We start from the raw sequence: 19,556 nt of genomic DNA, 5'->3' as shown, positions 1-19,556 counted from the left end.
TTTGTAACACAATTAACAGGGATTCCAGGACTAGGCCCTCAGTTCACACGGGAACACTAGCTGTGGTGTGCTGCTTGGGTACAAGAAATTGGACTAGCTGGTGGGACACTTCTGGAAGACGTTTCCAACTGTGAGCTTGATGTACCGTGCCTGGTAGAGGCTACTCAGCACTTGCTGCCTGTGTATCGCTGACAAGTGAGAGAATGATCACATAAGGTGATTTTCCTTCAAGCACAGTGAAAACCTTTGGAAACACCTATGAGACACGTTCTTGGACAAATAAGTAGGTAGGCAAGACATTTATTCACTTACTGTATAAAATGATACACGTGCAACCAGTCAAAACTAAAAGTTTTTACAATGTGCAATACATTAGGGGTGTTAATTTGACATGATAAAAGTCGAATGTCTCCCCAGTATAACTCCGGGCCTCCTACTTTAATTTCTTCAAATACACACATCAATGTTACCAGACAAACAAACACCAAATCCCATGAATTTATCTTTTAAACTTATTTATATATACCTGAAAGGCCTTAGGTACGTGAGGAATGCGATTTCAGTCTGTTTCCACGGTTAACATTCTGGACTGACTGGGCACAGGAGACACAGGACCAAGGCTGTCACACGCACCAATGAAAGCCGGTGGCTTCTGCCGCTGAGGGCGAGAACGGGAGAGAGGACCGTCGGGTCCACATGCCATGGATTTTCAGTCTCTTTGATGCCAACCCAGGTCCCATTAAGAGTCATACGACTCCTCCACTTTTCTCACCTGTGCTGTCAGGGTCAGTGTTAGGTTTGTTAACAATATTTTACTTCTATACGGCGAAACGTTTTATAGCATTCAGTACAAAGGTAAATATCAAAAATATCTAGGACAATAATGAGTTATGCATTACACTCATTGTACTTTCCCACCTTCCTTTAAAATCCACATATTTAGAAAAATATATTATTGTATATGAAACCACAAACAGGCATTCTGATTCCAGTGCATTCTAACTCAAAACAGTATATACAGTTCTTTTTCAGAGTCAGAGTGTACTACAGATTCACACGCGGGGGTCTTCGTGGCGAAAGCCCCAGACATACAGCAATATATGTACACTTCGGTTTTCTAGGTCACCCCTTCTGGCAGGGGCTTGTTTGCTTCCTTGGCGTCAAGGCATCGAGGGTCTCTCCTGCCAGTGAAGGGGAAACAGTCCATATAGACGACAGTGGTCTGTCCTAGGCGGCTTCTTCAGCAGAGCAGTCGATCCCCGCGTAGGTAAACTTCTCATACAGTGTGGTATTCACGTAGGTCTAGGAGAACAAGAGTGGTTCAGAGAGACAGGCTGCCCCAGTGCTGCCTTCCTGGGCCTGGTATAGTAAAGCTCTGGTGTCCTTGGCTTGTTTCAGTTCAAATACTAGGTTCTTAGGGGACATTTTTCTGCCCTCAGTTCCTTCTGTATTTGATGACGGTCTTTCTGGAATGTAGCCCTTGAGTTCTGGCAGTAAGATTTCAACCTCTCACTTCCCCCAGGTTCTGAACTTCCTTTTTGCATTGTCTCTCATCGGCCCCTCCTGAAACGCCCAGCTCTCTAAGCTCCTTCCTTTGTCCACTTCTCAGCCCCAGCACCCATGTGATTGCACCCACATCTCCATTTAATCACCACTCGGGTTCTGATGATTTTCCAAATCCATTTCCCTATCCTCAATTAGTCTCTTAATTTCCAGATACACACAGCCGGCCACCTCCTAGAAATCTCTGCAGAATTCTTGACCCTCCCCATAGGAACCTGTGCTCCCGGTGCTCCCTGCGTGTGCCTGCGCCCTCAGGTGAGTCACTTTTACCTCTGAGTCTCTTGCCCCATCTATGCAATTAAAGGGTTATCAGTCAGGCTACATGACTGATAAGATTTAAGATTCCAACTCAAATGGCTAAGTATAGATGATGTTCTGTGTGTGCCTATATCTCATATAGAGGTCTTATTTCCTCCAAAATTGTCACTTCCTCAAAGTTGGGGGGGTCACATCTTTTATGTCCCTCTAATGCCTAGGGCTATGCCCAGAAGAACTTGTTGAATGGTATCAACTATTTTTAACCACCACACAGGAGGGATTCCAATTAAGGAGCCCCTGCTTGGTCTCCACACTCACCTTTCGTTCTTCTAACATCCTGTTTAAGGACACCAGTATCTGGGCAAATGAGGGCCTCTCATATGGCTTCTCCCGCCAGCACTGTCTCATTAGATCATACCTTTGAAAGCAAAGAGTTGTAGATGAACCCTATGGCTGTGCTGCAGTCCTGGGCATGGCCAAGGGTAGGGTATGGAAACCAGAGGAGAGTGTAGCCATTCAACATGAGGTCGTTAAGCTTAACCAGCAGAAGACAGATGAATGGCACCAGGGAAGTTTCTATTAGGCCTCCCACCTCCCTATCCAGGTCCCCATTCTTCTCCCAGTAGATCTGGTGCCCACTCCCCCATGCCCCAAGGTATCATTCCTGCAGCATCTTGGTCTCAGCTACTCTGATCTTCTGGAAAGAACTGGGTTGTTTCCAGGGCAGCATTTTCTTTGGGATACTATATCTCTCACAATATTAGTGTTTAATTTTTTAAAAAATTGCTCCAAGCTCACGTTACTGGGCAAAATGCCACCTCCCCCATCTCCATCTCAGGGATTATTAGCATAGTAAATCTTGAGCAGCCTTGCCATTAAAAACAAACAAACAAAAAACCTGTTTAACCAGGTTTATCAGGACACGTCCCAGACATAGTTGACACAGAACTCCTTTCCCCCTGCATTGTTTATTCACATCTTGCGTGTTCCATAAACGTAGCTGCAGAAGCACTGGTCTAAGGAAGGACTTTCTCAAATGTGGCTGGGACCACCTGCATTATCACAATGCAGATTCCTGAGACCCACACCAGACCTACTGAGTCAGAATGTGCGGCAGTGGGGTCAGGATTTCACACGCTGAGTGAATGCCTCAGCGGAAACTGTGTGCACAGAACACTGTCACCCAATGGCCTCAGGTGTCACAGATTTCAGAACGGTTTGCACTTTAACGGAAGTTTCATAACAACTGAAAAGCCTCACTCCTCATGGAGTGAATCTCAAAATGTGGACTTTTGGAGACTTAGTCCAGTGATGGTTCTGGTACATCCAGGGTTGTCCAGGATAGAGTAGGTTTATGTCTCTTGTACCAGTTACAAAATTAGTAGCACCCTCTTTCACTCTTGGAAGTGGCTTAGTCCAATAATGACACACCATTTACTCAACCTAGAGCCTTCTACTCTTTAAACTATGCCAGTTAGGCAGATTCTCCCTCAGCTAAGTTGTGGGAATTCTGGTATCACTGAAGTTAGTCATTCTCTCCCTCAGAATAATTCTTACTCTGGAAAGTAATCCCTATAGAAGCAAAATTCCATGAAGAAAAGTCCACCTTCCTTAATGTAATAGCTCTGAAATCGCTACCCTGTTTATTTATCTATATGTTTACTTATTTATGAATAATTTCATCAATGTATTTCAGATCTTTCTGCATTTGTTCACCTTTCTCCTATCAACCTTCGCAAGAATCAGCACCTGGACATCTGTGCCTGGAAAGCCTGTGTCCCTGCTCACTGCCTAACAGTCCTAGTTTAAACAGCCCCTTCGTGTCTGGCTTTTTGTGATCTCCACACTCATGGGCCTGCATGTGCATGCAGGTGCACATGTGTGTGCACGAATCCGGTAATTTCTTCATGGGAGTCAGTCTGTTCACAAAACATGCAGCAGGAATATTAACACCAAGTGGCCCTAGGAAGAGGCCTCACTTACACCTCATCATCACAGTTCAAGGGCTTCTCCAGCCTGTAGCCCTGCGGCAGCTTCTCATAGAGCTCGGCACACGTCATCCCGCAGTAGGGGGTGCCCCCTGGAAGACAGGAAATGGTGTTGCCCTCAGCCTGCTCTGGTGCAGAATGCAAAGTCTTCTGCCCAGGGGCTCAGAAGCCAGAAGATTGGGAGAACGAAGGGGTGTGTGGGGTGTGCATCCAGTGTGATCCTCCTCTCTGAGCAAACCCACTGCACTCACTCTGCAGACGGCACTGAGGTGTGGCCATTCCTTCCACGAGAGCCAGGCACCGTGCCTGACTTACAGGGCTAGTTCTCTTCCCCAATCTGTCTACACACAGCACATCCATTGTATCAATGACGTGTCTGTGTTTCCTAATTGGAAGTATGTAGTTTCGCAATTCCTGTTCTAGCTACAATAGTTACTGTCCAATTTTAATTATACAATAAAAGCAATGCATAGTTATTGTAGAAAACTTGGGAAATATAAAAAAGCATCAAGAAAAATTATAATAGCTTTTCTACCCTTCCAGTTTTTAAAAGTGGTAATATTTTTAAACTGGGATCATAATGAATGTGCACCTTATTTTTTTTTAAGCGTGCACATTTTCACAGGTTAATCAATAGCTCTCAAAATGTGATTTTTTTCTTGGCTACATAGTATATCACGTTAAAGTTGTGGAAATAAATTTGGAATAGCTCTGTGACATCTCTGCACAAGCAGAGGCAATGAACTTATAACAAAGTTCATGGCCACCAGATTTACTATTACATATGATATTAGACCTAGAGAAACACAGGGAAAAAAAACATACTGATAGATAGAAACCCATAGGTTCTATTTCCTAGTCACATCTGGTGGTACCACGTACCAATGGTCCGTCTGGGATTTTATAGGGGGGGAGCACAGAGAGGGCTCAGTCCCTTTGCCAAGAGCCTTACCTGGGAGAGAGACATGGATACTCACCTAGGCTAACAATCTCCCAGAGTAACACTCCATAGGACCATCTGTGGATGGGAAATAGGGACACCAACAATCAGCAAGCATTAAAAAGGTGAAACGATCATTGTCTGCCCCCAAAGTGAGGAGGACTGATCTTCTGTCCGAAAAGAAAAGTTAAATGTCTGCTTGCTGGGACAGGACTATCACACAACATGTATTTCTCTCCTCTAGGCCCAGGGGAGGATCATAACAGGGAAATTGTTAGTTTTCTCAAGCCCCACTTACTTTAGGGAGTGTGGGGTGGTACTGTGGAAAGCAGGTGACATTCTAGGCCAAATAGATTGCTCCAGTCTCTGCCACCTGATACTCATGTGACCTGGGACAAGTTATGAACCCCTGAGGCTTCTTAGTATATTGTTCTAAAAATGGGGACAATTTCCACCTCAAAGCTATCTATGCAGAGATGTGAGCTAGCAGATCAAAGGCGCTGTGCACACTGTGAGGAGACAGACATTCCCAGCCTCCTCCTCACCCCGCAGTGTAAAAGAAACCCCTGGACAAGTCCCCTCAAACTTCTGGACCTCAGTTTTTCCTCCTGGAAATAGGGCATGTGGGCAAGATGCCTTAAGTGTCAATCCCAACCCTTCCTTCCAACCGTCAGACTGAGCCTTGCCACTGTAGGCCGGAAGCAGAGACCGTCTCCCTGTCTGACCTTCCTGTCACCTCTGACCCTGAGCAGCTGTCTGGGAGGCCTCCTCTGACCTCAGTCCCAAGCACTGAGTGCAGTCTGGGGAGTGGAGCCAGGAAGGCCAGCATGCCCCCTGCTCCTTGGGAGACCAAGCCATCGCCACTGACGCGATGCTTCCTGACAAGCACAAGGAAACCCCAAACCTGCCACCCCTGACTCACACCCTGAAAATTGTCCACACTGTGGCTTCATTCTATGAATTTATTTCCTGGGCTTACTGATTAGCTTTGTTCTTAGAAGGATGTAATCATCTGTCAGGTGTATATTTTTCTGGAGGAAAAAAGGAAAAACCCTCAGTCATGAGGCTTACTCACACATCACTGTTGGTGGTATATACGCTGTAATTTAGGGACTCAATTGCCATCCAGCGCACTGGGAGCCTTCCCTGGAGAAAACAAAGTGAGACGCCACTTAGGTGGGGCAGGGCCCCTTCACAAGGCTGGCAGCTTACCCAAGGCTGTGGCTCACTCAAGCCCACAGGGCACCCTATTTGCAGTTCCCCAAACATAAGGAATGACAGACTCGGAAGCTGATGTTTTGTATAAAACTTCCAACTACAAGTGTGTTTTTAAATCCAAAGACAAGCAAATAATGTAAGTCCTACTTACCTCAAGGGGTCCTCCTGCAGTTTACATAGAGAAAAGTGTATGTATGTGAGTGTGAATGGGTGTGAGTGTGAATGTATGTGTGTACACATTCATTTATTCTTTGATGTACTTTATGGCTCTCAGAGAAACAGAGGTTTGAAAGGGGAGACACAGGCGTAGAAACCAAGAATCAAACTGCAATGTGGGAAAGACTCAGGTGGTGTGAGGAGAACCACCATGCCTGGAGGAGGTGGGGGAGGAATTTCCAGGGGAAGGGACATTTGAGCCTGGTTCTCTGGGATGTGTAGGTGTCAGCAGGTGGGGCAGGGAGGAGAGAGCATGGCAGGCCAGAGGGAACAGGCTGCAGACATACCACCAGGAGAGGAAAGTTCTAGCCGATGAGTTTACACCGGGTTTGGAGATGGGATGAGAGACACATCCTTTGTGTGCCTGTCCCTGCCTCCCTCTAGGTAGTCCCCATTTTGGGGCTAACTGAGTCCAGTCTGGGAAGAGTGAGATGGGGACTACATGTAGGGGAATGTGACTTCTGAGTTTTATTCCTAATTTCCTCAAATTCACCATGACTTTGGGCTCCTTTCCTATCAATGCACCCCAGGGATCCTAAGAACCTTATTGAGAGACAGAGACTTCCTTCTCGGGGATTTGTCCAGGTCCTAACAGTGGCATTTCAGCCACATTCGCCAGTGGATGGGGCAAGACCAGGCACATTTAGAGGATCTTTCTCAGCCCCCTGACACTGGAGTAGGTGTTCTCCCAGGTGGCCACCCATCCATGAGAGCAGCCCTGCCCCACCCCCAGGATCGTGCCTGAATGCTCAATTCTCTCCCAGTTCTTTGTGAAGTGGCAGGGATGCGAAGCTGACCATACATCCCAAATGGTAATTGCATACTGTAGGCTCACTTATGAAAGTGTCCTTTCTCACATGTACCACTTCAGTATTCCCAACATGCCCACCTCCTTTCACTGTTCATCCACCCCACCTACATCCCCCACCTGTGGCTGTGGTTCTCTCTGCCTCTTCCCAGCTAAAGAATGGAAAGAGTGGTCTATATTCTCTGTTTTGTCTTTGCTTTCCCTTACCTGTTGGCTCCTGACCTCATACCTCCTAATTACCAATTTCCAGGTGCACTTTTTCATTTTTTTCTTATTGTGGGTGTCTCCACTTCCATCTGTTCCTCCTGCTATCGCCTACTGCTATCCAGCCACCGTCATCTCTTACCTGAGGACCGCCACATCTTCACTGATCTCCCTGCCTCAGTTTCCCTCCCTAAGGATCTGTTCTCCACACTACAATCAGAATGGTCATTCTAAATGGCAAATCTGACCACAGGGTTCCTTTCCTTAAAGTTCTTTAATGTCCCTATTGTTCCAAGATCCCAAATCCTTAGCTTAGTCCAAAATCCCTAGCTGGAATTTAAGGTTCTTCAAGAAGACCTTATCCCTGCTCCCTCCTCCAGCTTTGACTTTTTAACAGTCCTTTTTTTTTCACATGACACTCCAGCCATATTGAATTACCAAATTACTGAGTGCTTTATACTTTCCTTTGCACCTGGGCTTTTATGTATACTGCACCCTTCAGATCATCCAATCCATTCCCACATCTCCACTATTAACACCTACTGTAAAACTCAGGAGTTAGCCTCCTCCGGGGAGCCTTCCATGTTTTCCCACATGCTCAATTTGGTGTGTTTTCTCTGATTTGCTGTGGCCCTGAGCACTTGTTACCTGTTGTTTTCTGTGTTTTCCTGGCCCTCAGCACTTTTACCTGTTGTAATTGCTTACCATGTGTTTATCTGTGAGCTCCTTGAAGGTGGAGGCTGGGTCTGGCTCATTTACCTCCCAGCTTTGTAGTAAACATTGTAATAAAATAAGTTGGTTATGAGGGGATGCATATATTAATCCATGAAAATAAACCTCAAATCAGTACATTAGTTTGCAACAGTTCCCATGTTAGAATCACCTGGAATGAACATAAACTGATACAGAAGCCTCACCAGAACAACTGAATCTGAATAACTAAGCAGTAGGGTTTGGCATCTGTGGTTTTTATAAGTTCCCCACAGGATTCTGAAGTGCAGGGAGTAAAATCTGGGACTTAAACAATAGGACAGAGAAGGTAGCCACTCTGCCCTCTGGTGGCGTCTTTGGACACTGCACCCTTCTTGCAGGGAGCTTGCTCCTCAGTCCTCTTCTTCCCTGTACCTTTCCTCCTCAGACCCCAGCCACCAGGGAACACTACCCTGCCACTAGGAAATAGATTGAAGCCCTGAACCCAATGCTCGGTTCCTCTAGAATTCCTCTTAACTTCCCCAAGACTACACAAATCCCTAACCTTTTTGAAATGCCAAGCAAACCAGCATTTGCCTTGGGAATCTGAAAGCATCCAAACAAGACTGGTAGGTTGTGGGCATAAACTGTGTTCCTTGCTCCATCCCCTCATTGAGGGCACCACATTGCCCACATGCAGGAGTGAGGCAAGGAACAGGATTCTGTGAAGGAGAGGGGAGGCTTCCAGGTAGCACAGGAGGAGGGCAGCAGCCAGAGGGGAGGGGTAAGTGGTGGGTCCTGCTTCTTTAAGACCAGCCCAGCAGAGAAACATCTGCTTTGAGTGGGGCAAATTCTGAAAATCTTAGGGAAAAAGTGCTGTCTGGGAACTAGCCCTCAGGGAGGTGCCTATGGCTTCAGAAAGTGTCCCTGTCATAAGCACCCAGGGCCAGGCTGAGAGGTGTCTCTAAGAGCCAAAGGGAATCCACTTCAAACCCTTATCAGGAAAGAGAGTAGAAAGGTCCAAAACAGTTAAGTTCACTGTGACGGTAACTGTAAAAATGTGTATGCTTGTGGAAAGCACTAAGTAAAAAAAAAATTTTTTTTTAAATGTGTCAAGGTAGTGAACTATGGGTCATTTCCTTGTCAAAACATTCTTGAATATTGTTTCTGTGTTATCTTGTCAGCCAGCAAAATAAGTATATTGAAAAGAAAGGAAACCTGAATTTGAGGATAAATACAGAAACCTGAGCCTTTTGGAGTCAATTTGGTAACCACAAAATAAAAGGAGCCTCTATATTGCAAAAACTGGCATAGTCCTGGGAAAACTGAGCTCAGGTGATGCTTATCAGACCTAGAAAAGGGCGAGCTAGCCTCTGGAGCGGGGCTGTGAACACAAGGAAAGGAAGGCTACAGGAACTTGCCACCCCAGGGACCCACATCTGCCCACTGCTCGGGGAAGTCAGATGAGGTGGCACATTGTTGGTGAGACAAGCTGAGAATGTTCTTCATTTATCCTTCTGAGCCTCTCCTAGATAAGACTGAAGTTTCTCTTCAGCACTCCCCAAACCAATGTGCCTGCTCTGTGCCAGCCAATGCCAGCCCACAGGGGAGCCTGGAGAATGAAAAAATGGACGCTGTGCCCGTATGAGGAGCCCAGCCCTACCTAAGCCGGACTTGCAGCAGTTCAGGTAGCCACACTCTTCACTATCGTGTGCTCCCTTGACGCATCATCAAGCTCCCTCCCTTTCTCCGTTCCCGCCACCTTGTTTTTAGTAACCCCCCTTTTTGATTCCTCTCCCCTCTGAGTCCTACCCTGAGTGCGGGCCAGGACCCCTTTGCTAGTGACACTGCCACAGTGCGAATATCCAAGGTGTGGCGTTTCTAGGGCTTAATGATTCCACGGTGGGCAACAAAGGCAGGGTGAGTTTAGTTTCTCTCTTCTGCTGACACTGGTTAGGTTTTCCCAGGATCTTAGACTTGAGATACAATATTACCATTTGGAGACTAGGCATCATCAGGTAAAAGTGAATTTGATAGCTTTGTGCTTAAAGGGAGAGTAGTGGAACTGTTGGCAAAGAGGGAGTCTTATGAGGCCTTTAGAAGTTCCGAGTTTCTCCCTAGGGCCTTCTTGTGATTTAGGAGTCTCATTAATTTACCTCCCTTATATTTGAGAAGTATGTTAAATGTCTTTTATTGCCCCTCCTATAGTTGCTGTGTGTAGAAAGAGATAGTGGGAACTCCTAAGACGTTTCTATCTTTCTTTAATTCTGTTTAAAAAAATTTAGTACTCACATTATCCATTCCTCGGATTTCTCCCTCTAGTCTTTTTTTTCTATCTAACTTTTAAAAATTCATTTTTTTGTTGTAAATTTCCATTACCATCTATCTCCCTTAGACTCCCCTCCCCTCCTGCAATCACCATACTGGTGCCCATGTCCATGAGTCCTTTTTCTTTTCTCCTTAATCCCTCCACACCCTCACCCCAACCCTCAGAGATGTCAGCCTGCTCTCCATCTATGAGTCTGTCTCTATTTTGCTTGTTAGTTTATTTACAATGGACTCCTCAGAGGTTTCTGAGTGAGACACGTTAGGTCCACACCTGAGCCCCTGCCTCTGAGGTTTGCACAGACAAGTGCTTGGCCAGATGTCATGGTGGCTTCCTTGCTGGTAATACGGCCCCTCCAGTCATTTGAGGGATCAAAACCCAGAAAGGATGTTTGCTGAGCCAGGCCAGTATCCACTGGGATCAGGGTCAGAAATGCCTCGGCACCCACTGAGCAGCAGTCACAGAGCCACTCCAGGACAGGGGAGTGCCGTGGAAAGGATGCTGTGGGGGCCCGGTTGGAACTTACCATCGTCTTTTTCACATAAACTTCTTGACCTCGGGACAATCCAAAATCTGCTATTTTGGCTACATAGTTCTCACCAACTAAAATGTTCCTGGCAGCCAGATCCCTGTGAATAAACTGAAATTTAAAAAAAAAACATCATGTGTTTTCAGCTTATTTACATTTTTCACTTCATTCTGTAAGCACAATACCCTAGGGGCAAACATTTCGGGAAACAGAGATCAGAGGATAGTATGAAAATGAGTTTTTTGAAGTTGCCAGAATCAGTTCCCTTAAAGCTGCTCTAAAACATCAGTTAGTGGATTCTGACAAATCTTGGGAGAGGCATTCAAAACAAAACAAAACAAAACCCGAACAAAAAAGTCATTAAATTTTCCGGCTGCCGTGTAAATCATCTGCTGTTGAACATGATTTGGGTTAAGATGAGTTAAGGCACCTCATCAAATACACATGATGAGATTTGCTACATAAACGTATTGTCAGTGTTGACCATTAACGTCTATATAAATAGATGGAATAGTCACAAAGAGATTAAAATGAGAGAGACTGTAAGGGGAATTAGAGAAGAGAATTTCCAAGGAATTCTCTCTAAAGCAGCTTCCTCATCACAAACCTGCTTTTGGCTCAAGTAGTCCATACCCCGCGCCACGTCCGCTGCGAAGTGAAGCAGCTGCTGGGAGGAGAGCGTGGAGGCCGTGCTGTTGGCGATGGCGAAGGCCGGGTCGGTCTCCAGCACCCGGCTCTTGCGCAGGAAGTCCAGGAGGTTCCCGTGGGGGGCGTACTCGATGGCCAGGTACAGGTAGCCTGGGGGAAGAGGGAGAGACGCCACCTAACCAGTGGACCCAAAACGCTCTGAAATTGCTGGTGTGCTATGGTCCTTGGGGATTGCTTGTAAAGCTCCATTTCATCTAAAAGTAACTTATCTATTTGCACCAATCTCGAGAATGCTGCGGACAGGAGGGGGTTAAGTAACCCTCTCCCGTAGTACTTGAAGGGTGCCCTACTGGGAGGGCACTTCCAGGTTCCCCTCTTCCCACGCCTCTCCCCTTTCCCACCAAATGCGGACTGAGGCGAACAGCTTCCTGAATGCATTCACCTACTCTGCAATGACAGACGCCGAAAATCAAAGCGTTTGCTTTCGGCTAGTCCACGCCATCTTACATTGTTGTTTATTCACTACTGATTGAGAACCAAATATGAGTCAGCCACGCTCTTTCTAATTTTCTTCAGGTCATGTAAAAATTTAAAAAATGAATAAAACAATAGCAAAACAATGATTACATATCCATAGCTGAAGAACCCACACAGGTACTCCCCTGCCTTCTGCTCTGCCTGACAGCCCGCATGAGTCACCACACCCTGATTGGGTCACCAGGCAGCAGAGTCCAAGGTCAGTGATACTCATAGAAACCGGAACACTCAGACTCTCGGGAACAAATAGAACAACATTTTAAAAACGCATTTTGATCCATGGTCTTATTTTTATTACAAATTGTTCTTTTCCTTTTAATAAAAAGTAATCCTTTTTTTAATATAAAACATTGATCTTTAGAGCCAGTGAGAAGTAGAATGGTTTTACTATCTTTTAAAGGTAATTTATATACCATTTTGTAAATTTAAAATGTTAAATGACTTTGAACTTAAAAGGTATTCTAAGAAACCGAAATCCTGGTCTAAACAACAACAAAAATCTTCTAGCACTGAACCCTACTGTACTGTAAGTATGTGCTTTCTCATTCATTTACCGAAATAGAAATTTTAAGAACCAATTATATCTTAATGTGATGATTGAGCAAAATTTTAAAACATATATATTTTTCTGTTATTATTTTTTTTAACTTTCATTTTTGTGGCCCCATGTTGATTCCTGTTTTCAGGAAAGAGATCCAAAACAAATGTCATTACTTCATTATTTAACGTAAGGGACATGATCTGACTTTCAGAATTACACCCTTATTAGATCACAGCATGATATATTGTTTGCCTTACCAGTATTTTTAGTTTAATAAATTGAGGAAAAGGAAATAGTCTCTTTTCTATTGTTGGTTTTGTGCTGTAAAGTCAACAAGAGGTTGTCAAGTTTGTAAATAATTACTTTGTGGAGCTTTTTTGTAGAAGAAAACTTTTCCATGAGAAATTAAGTTTAAGCAGAGATTCCAAAACACAAACCCAGGTTACATGCAGAGGTAAATCTCTCAATAAATACTTCATTTAATAACATATTAAGTACTCAACAGACATACTCAATAAATATTTGAATTAATAATACAAGTTGAACTTTAAGACTATGTACAACATAGGATAATTGTAAAGCCTAACATAATAGTATGGGAAATTGGGCAAGTTAGAAATAAAAAACCTCTATCAGATAGAAGCATATTATTATTATTTTCCCTAAGTATTATGGTAAATGCTTTTATATTACAGTAGATTGTTGGCGTTCGTGGGTTTAACATTCAGAATATCAACTGCTTGAGTCTGGTAGGAAAATGAAAGGAGAGACAATTAAAAAGAACCAATGCTCTTCCTGTCTGCCTAGTAGTGGAGGCTGGGCAGACCTCTGGATGAGCAAGCACGGGGCAAGTAGGAGCCAGGGTGACTCTGCGCAGTGATGGCTGAACCACGTCAGAGGGCAAATGATCCAGCCGTAGGTCCTACTTCCCAAACGATGCTGAGCCTCAGCATGATCTGTAAATGAGACTAGGCATTCAGATTGAAACTCTAACGGTAAAAAGTAGGTGCTATTCTTAAGGTTGTTATCTTTCCTGATTCCAATATGGAATAGGCCTGTTTCAAATAAAAAAAAAATCTGTCAGGAAAGATAGGAAAAGAGCATCTTACCACGATGTTCGCATGCTCCCAAGAGATTGATGATGTTTGGGTGGTGTCCAAGTTTGCAGAGAACCTCCAGTTCTCCTGCGAAGTCCCTGTGGTCATCTTTGGAGGCATATTCTGGGAAGGAAGTCAAGAGTTATGATCCCTGTCTATTATTCTTCTTCAGAAACAACCGACTCTTCCTCCTCCCTGGGATTGTCAAGCGCACTCAGGCACCATTACGTCTGGAAAACTGCATAGAAATCAGATTTCTACGCTAAGAAAGCACATCGTCCCTATTGACACTTTGGGCTAGTACTTCTATGCTATTGGGGGCTGTCCTGGGCATAGTAGGATGTTTAGCAGCATGTCTAACCTCTACTCACTAGACACCAACAACCCAACCAAAAAATGTACCCATACAAATGCCCCTCGCCAGGGGGCAAAACACCCCTGGTTACGATCCATTCTCTGAAATTCTCTTGTTGCAGCTCTCAAATACCCAGGGAAATCATTGATGGTGAGGGATTTGCCTCCACTCTTCGACTCCCGCTCTGCCGGCTCAGTCTACCATCCCCAGACAAATATGCTGAGGAATAGGACCCAATTGTATGCAAGTCTCACCAATCACACACACGCACACACACCTCACTTCACTGGATGACTTTAACTTGCTTGCTTTTTCACAAACTAGTCTTGTGAAAAAACTCAGCTCCCAGTGACATTTTTATAGACATTGCTTGGTAGTCAGGAAACTGACTTGTATTTGTTTCTTTGCATCCTGTCTCTCCACTGGCACCTTGATGGGAGGCAGAATGGTCAGGCACCAACCAGGCCGGAGAAAAGGCTCTTTGACTGATGCACAACCTGACCTGCTTTGAGTCAGTGACAGTGTGCTATTATCGTTTTTAGGAAAATAACAGAGGGGTGCTAGTGTCCGTGTGCATAAAAATTATGGGCCTGGTTCACACTGGCTGAGGGTACCTGTAAGATTAACTAGCAGGCAATCCATACCACAGCGGCCAGGGGTCAATGCCTGTGAGAGTTTCGAAGTGACGTTCTTTGTAGTGAGGTTGCCCCTTACTTGAGGAACTGCCCTCATTCGGACATATTACTCTTCCTGCAGAAATTTTCTGTCCGGGTGTCTTTAAGTGGTTTTACTTCCTCACATGGGCATGATGCAGACAGTCAGGCTCAGGTCGGACCCCAGTACAAACTGATTTTACCAGGTTCTATACCCTCTCTCCTCTCACTGTCCATACTGTTCCCCCAAACTCCTTGTGACTGAGGTAGCAAAACAAAAAAAGGGAGTTCTGCCTGCTAAGCAAGGGGTGTGTGTGTGCATGCTAAAACATTACTATCTCTTAGCACGGCTAATATTTTGCTTGTTTTTGTTTGTTCTCTAACACAGTGTTTTCTAACAATGCAGGGACCAGCAGTGATAGAATAAGATTTAGGGTTAATGCTCATCTGAGGCTCAGGACTGCCATCAAAAAAGAAGGAAACCCAGTGGGCGACCTTAGGGAGCCTCATTATGGAACAGCCCAATAGTCACATTCCTGGCTCCAAAACCCCTCCCGCTGCACGATGCCGTGAGAGTGCCGCTTGATGATCAAGCCTTCTGTGAACTGCCATTTCACACAGGAGACAGCAGTATTGCCAGGGAACTAACTAGTCAGTTTGCTTTCTGAGAAGTTTGTCATCCAATCTTGTTAAATGGATAAACACCAAGCAGTCTTAAGCGGAACAGAATTGAAAAAGATTTAGTTCTTGTGATCTCAGGTCAGTGGTTTTCAAACCTAAGTGTACGGAAGAGTCACTGAGAAAGCGTAAGAACACAGATGCTCATGGACCACCCCAGAATTCACAGGTAGTAGGACCGGGCAGGGGAGACGCCCGAGCAGATGAATTTCTCACACTGTGTCCAGCGATGTTGATGCAGGTAATCCATGAAGACAGTGGTTTGAAAAGTGTGGTCTCCATACCCTCAGCATCAGCAGCACTTGGGAACTGATTCCAAATGCAGACTTTTCTGGCCTTGCATCAGACTTACTGAATCAGAAACTGTGGGGTGGGGCCCAAGAGTCTGTTTTTAAACAAGTCTTCCGGGTGATTCTGGTGCCTGTTGAATTTTGAGAACCACTGCAGTAAGTTAGCAGTGTATGGCTGAGAATCTGTATCCTCACATCCCAAGGAATCAAGACACTGGGGTTGAAGTAGCTCATGCCTTCATGTTTACATCCCGACCCTATCACAGGCTGACCTCAAAGGAAATATCGCCTTCAGTTGCACGTAAGGTCTGTATCTGACCTCGTGCCAATGTTTTGCTTCAAGAATGCAAGACCACAGAAGCAGGACTCAACAGGAAGTCAAATTTTCTCCCCACCCTGCTGAAGTGCTGACTCGATTTGGCCACACACTGACCTTTCATCCTTTTGATGGCAGCGTCCATCCGTAGCCCGTCCTTCTTGATACGCGCCTTGAGAACCTGGCCAAAATTACCCTCCCCAATCACATCTTGAAATTTGATGTCATTCCAGTCCAGCACTGGATAGATTGTAGGATCTGGGTTGTTTTTGGCCTTCCTGTTCAGGGCCAGAGTTCCCGAGTTGAACTGCACAGCTGGTTCTTCCCTCTGCAAAAAGATGTTTTCCGTGTCAGGATTTTTTAATCATTCTAAGGAATTTAGTACCTCCTGGTTGTCTCTATACCAGGTGAAAAGAGAAATGTATATCATGCTAGAATGGAGGGGGAAATGGATGTTGTCCAACACACCCATTCTGATGAGCTGGCTGTCCACAGAGAAGCGTGGGCACAGCTCCACGCCCCAGTGGGGAGCTCGCCACACCTGATTAACAGTGTCTACAGAGCACAAGGGGACCGGGGATGACCTACCCCTGAGCTAGTCATGCCTGAGTTTCTACTCCGCTGTGGGATGAGCAAGTGTTCAGTCCCAATTTGAAAAGAACTCAAAGATTCTCTCTGGGCAGTCACAGGATGGGCCTCAGGGAGAGCTTTCCCTTAGTCCTTTCTTGGCTCTCATTCACCCCCTCCCACTTGTCTTAAAGCTCAGAATCTCTCAGGCCCACTCAGGGGCAGACTCTGGCCCCCAATGGCTGATGCTTAAAGCAAATCCCAGCACAGTGTCTCCTTTGCTGTGAGTTTTGGTAGCTGCTGACTCCACTGTGACGAGCACCAGCACTGCCGACCCCCATGCTGGCTCTTCTCCTGCAGGCACAGTCTGTGTTGAGTCAGCTCTGGCACAAAGTCAGATAACAAAGCTCCCCTGTCCCCCACTGAGCAGAATCTCAGGGACACATGTACATCAAGATATACCTCATTTGGGACATGTAATTGTGCTCAATGGTTTATACACAGAACTGACAAACTTGGGTACAAATTTGTTTCACAGAGTCTCAAACCATAGACTAGAATCATGTCCCAGCCATAGAATACCAAAGAACTCCAATGGGATGCCTTTTGGCAAAGTGTGATTTGCCAAAGTATGTAGACCTTGGTTACTGGTCAAAATTCCTAGATGAAAGAAAGAGGCCACGCCAAGTGCTATGAACTGTGACTGCACACCAAGGGGTATGCAGGAATGGGAAATACACACATGCATGCATAATTCTTACACATATGAGGAGTGGTAAAATTGAGGAAGATGTTAGAAGAAATGGGAACAAGAAATAGAAAATGTGGGGAAACTTGTCTGGCGCAACACACCATTACCTATCACAATGAGGTCTGATTACCCTCACGTCATTCCTTACCAAAAATGTTGAGTTCTTCATATCAGAACATTACTCTCTCTGGTGACTTACCCCTAGGATAATCCTACATCTCACTTTGGCAATGCAACAGTCATATTCTACACATGGTATCCTGCATAATTATTAAGAGCAACCTTTTCACTCTGAAAATTGTTCCATTTTGGACAGGAAATCTCAGTCATGTTATTATCTCCCATTGAATAATGGAAGTCAAAGAGGAACCTGCCTAAGGGAAATGTTTACTTTACACATGTATTGTCTGGTGCACATCTTTAAACCGAAGGTCTGCATGTGTGTGGACCTGCGTTTATTAGCTAGGAGGAAAAGGAGACACTACCACGTTTTGGAAGGCTTGGGCCATTCTCCTTTGAACATTCGCCCTCTTCAACTGCAACATGATCAGAAAGGCAAACAGCACCGTCAGGCAGGTCATTCCCGCGGAGCCGAGGATGGCTATGAGCAGCATCTTCCCGCCTCCGAGCTCTGCTGATGCTGTGCAGGGGAACACAGGGAAGCAGCAAGATTACTGTAGACAGAGAGAGAAGCCAAGACCACCTGTGGGAGAGGTCGCAGTGGAATGAGAATGTGGTGGCAGCCCTTGCCCTGCCACCTAACTGCCACAGGACCTAGGACTGTTCATTTATTTTCTGTAACCCAGTGGAGATGAGTCTGACTCATGGGGTTAAGATCCTCAAAAACAGGGGCAAAAGTGATTTTCAAATGGCAATATGCTGATCATTAGTTGTCATTTTTCGACTTTTACTTCCAAGTCGAAGCCCAAGCAGATGCACATTATCAAGTAGCAGTGGGGATGGCTAACTCGACGCATACCTTTGGGAAACCTCCCTGCACAGCTTCCTCACTTAGAAAAGCTTCATGATGCTAAGAACTTAGAGTCTATGCTCTTAGACTCTAAGATGTTGTTTTGTTTTGTTTTGTTTTTTCCTTGTTTTAAAAAGTTGATGGAGGAACTCTGAGGATAACAACGGGAGGGAAAGGAAAGCAGGGAGAAGGAAAGGAGGGAGGGAGGGAAGAGAAAGACTTAGGGTTCAAATCAAAATAAACTACTAAAGATTAAGGTCTAACCCTTCCACTTCTGTCCCTTATTTAAATTTGAATAAAATTCAATTCAGTGTATTTTTATGAAAAGCAGCATGGAGAGCATAACCCCCTCTTCTTACAAGGATCGTTTTGTGATCCTGTATCTTTCCTTCCATCTCTATGCATGTTTGCATAAAGAAATATCTGGAATGAAATGGCGAGGGGCTGTTTTGTTATGCCTTATTTAACTTTTGTTTGTATTGTAGGTATAGCTTGTATGCATTTTACCAAAATACTAGCAACTATAAAAATGATGTATATTTTAAGGATGTGACCTCAAAAACGATGATTTTCTAAAGTTCATAGATTCATCCCTCCTTGGAACTTTCAAAAATGCTCCAAAGAATCAGCACGGAAAACACAGTTGGTTTGATTTTCTTCCTTAAGCCCTAGGTAACCCTGAAGAGAAGCAAGAAATTATTAGTGCTATGAGATTTTCTGTAAAATAAACTCTAGTTCAAATAATACATTTCCAGAAATCATCATTCCTTCTATCTCTGTTCCCTCACGTGTGTCACAAAGGCAGAGGTGCCATTTCAGATCAGTTTAAATGGAAAGGTGTTCTACGTGCTGCAGCATCTCCCCTACCTCCAGCTGCCCACTTTTGTTCATCCAGTTGCATTCTACAGGCTTTATCGATCACAAACCCTGGACAGAGTATGCTTGGCACAATGAGGGATCTCTACCTAAAAGAGTTTACTCTCCCTGGGATAGGGGTTAGTGGCAGATGTGTAGACGTAATAACCTGGATCCCCCAAAGTAGGAGAAAACTCAGAATAGCAATAGGGTCACCCACACTGAAAGAGGAGTTCACTTTGAGAAATAATGAAGTATGGTTCTTGTCCCTTCCTACTGAGTCACCACACAGGTATGTCTCCACTAAGCAGGTTCCACGTTCTTCTTTCTCCCCAGGATCAAATTCACATTCCTCAGAGCTTCGACCATGGGATGGGGGGATGCTGATAGGCTAATTCTAAGGTTTAAACAATAGACAAAGGAGCAACAGGGTAGCCTTCCCAGGGGCATTTTCATGTTCAGGACCTATCTGAAAGAGTGAAGCCTGTTAGGACAAATGAATTGTGCCCCATGACACAAGTATGGGATAAACATCTTAACATGGTGTGGCCTTCTTGA

At 44.9% G+C, this 19,556-nt stretch overlaps 1 protein-coding gene across 3 annotated transcripts in view; it reads right to left on the bottom strand.

Annotated features, from left to right (window-relative positions):
• Positions 1-284: 284 nt before the first annotated feature.
• Positions 285-19,556, bottom strand: part of TEK (TEK receptor tyrosine kinase) — a 107,364-nt gene continuing 88,092 nt past the window's right edge. For 2 of the 3 annotated variants that reach the window (XM_037060624.1, XM_037060622.1), the window contains 10 exons: positions 17,659-17,813; positions 15,973-16,183; positions 13,576-13,686; positions 11,348-11,538; positions 10,738-10,851; positions 5,825-5,895; positions 4,787-4,827; positions 3,805-3,901; positions 2,140-2,239; positions 285-1,302 (listed from right to left, as the gene is read on the bottom strand). In XM_037060624.1, the coding sequence (XP_036916519.1) occupies positions 1,228-1,302; positions 2,140-2,239; positions 3,805-3,901; positions 4,787-4,827; positions 5,825-5,895; positions 10,738-10,851; positions 11,348-11,538; positions 13,576-13,686; positions 15,973-16,183; positions 17,659-17,813 (1,166 nt within the window). In that variant the 3' untranslated portion in view covers positions 285-1,227. The remainder of the gene's footprint in view (positions 1,303-2,139; positions 2,240-3,804; positions 3,902-4,786; positions 4,828-5,824; positions 5,896-10,737; positions 10,852-11,347; positions 11,539-13,575; positions 13,687-15,972; positions 16,184-17,658; positions 17,814-19,556) is intronic. The other variant, XM_037060623.1, reaches the window with a different exon arrangement.

The sequence above is a fragment of the Sturnira hondurensis genome, unplaced genomic scaffold, assembly GCF_014824575.4.
Source record: "Sturnira hondurensis isolate 20B ecotype Veracruz unplaced genomic scaffold, ASM1482457v3 Scaffold0012012, whole genome shotgun sequence".
NCBI lineage: Eukaryota > Metazoa > Chordata > Mammalia > Chiroptera > Phyllostomidae > Sturnira > Sturnira hondurensis.
Note: the sequence above shows the minus strand (reverse complement) of the source record. Positions and strands in the feature narration are given on the sequence as shown.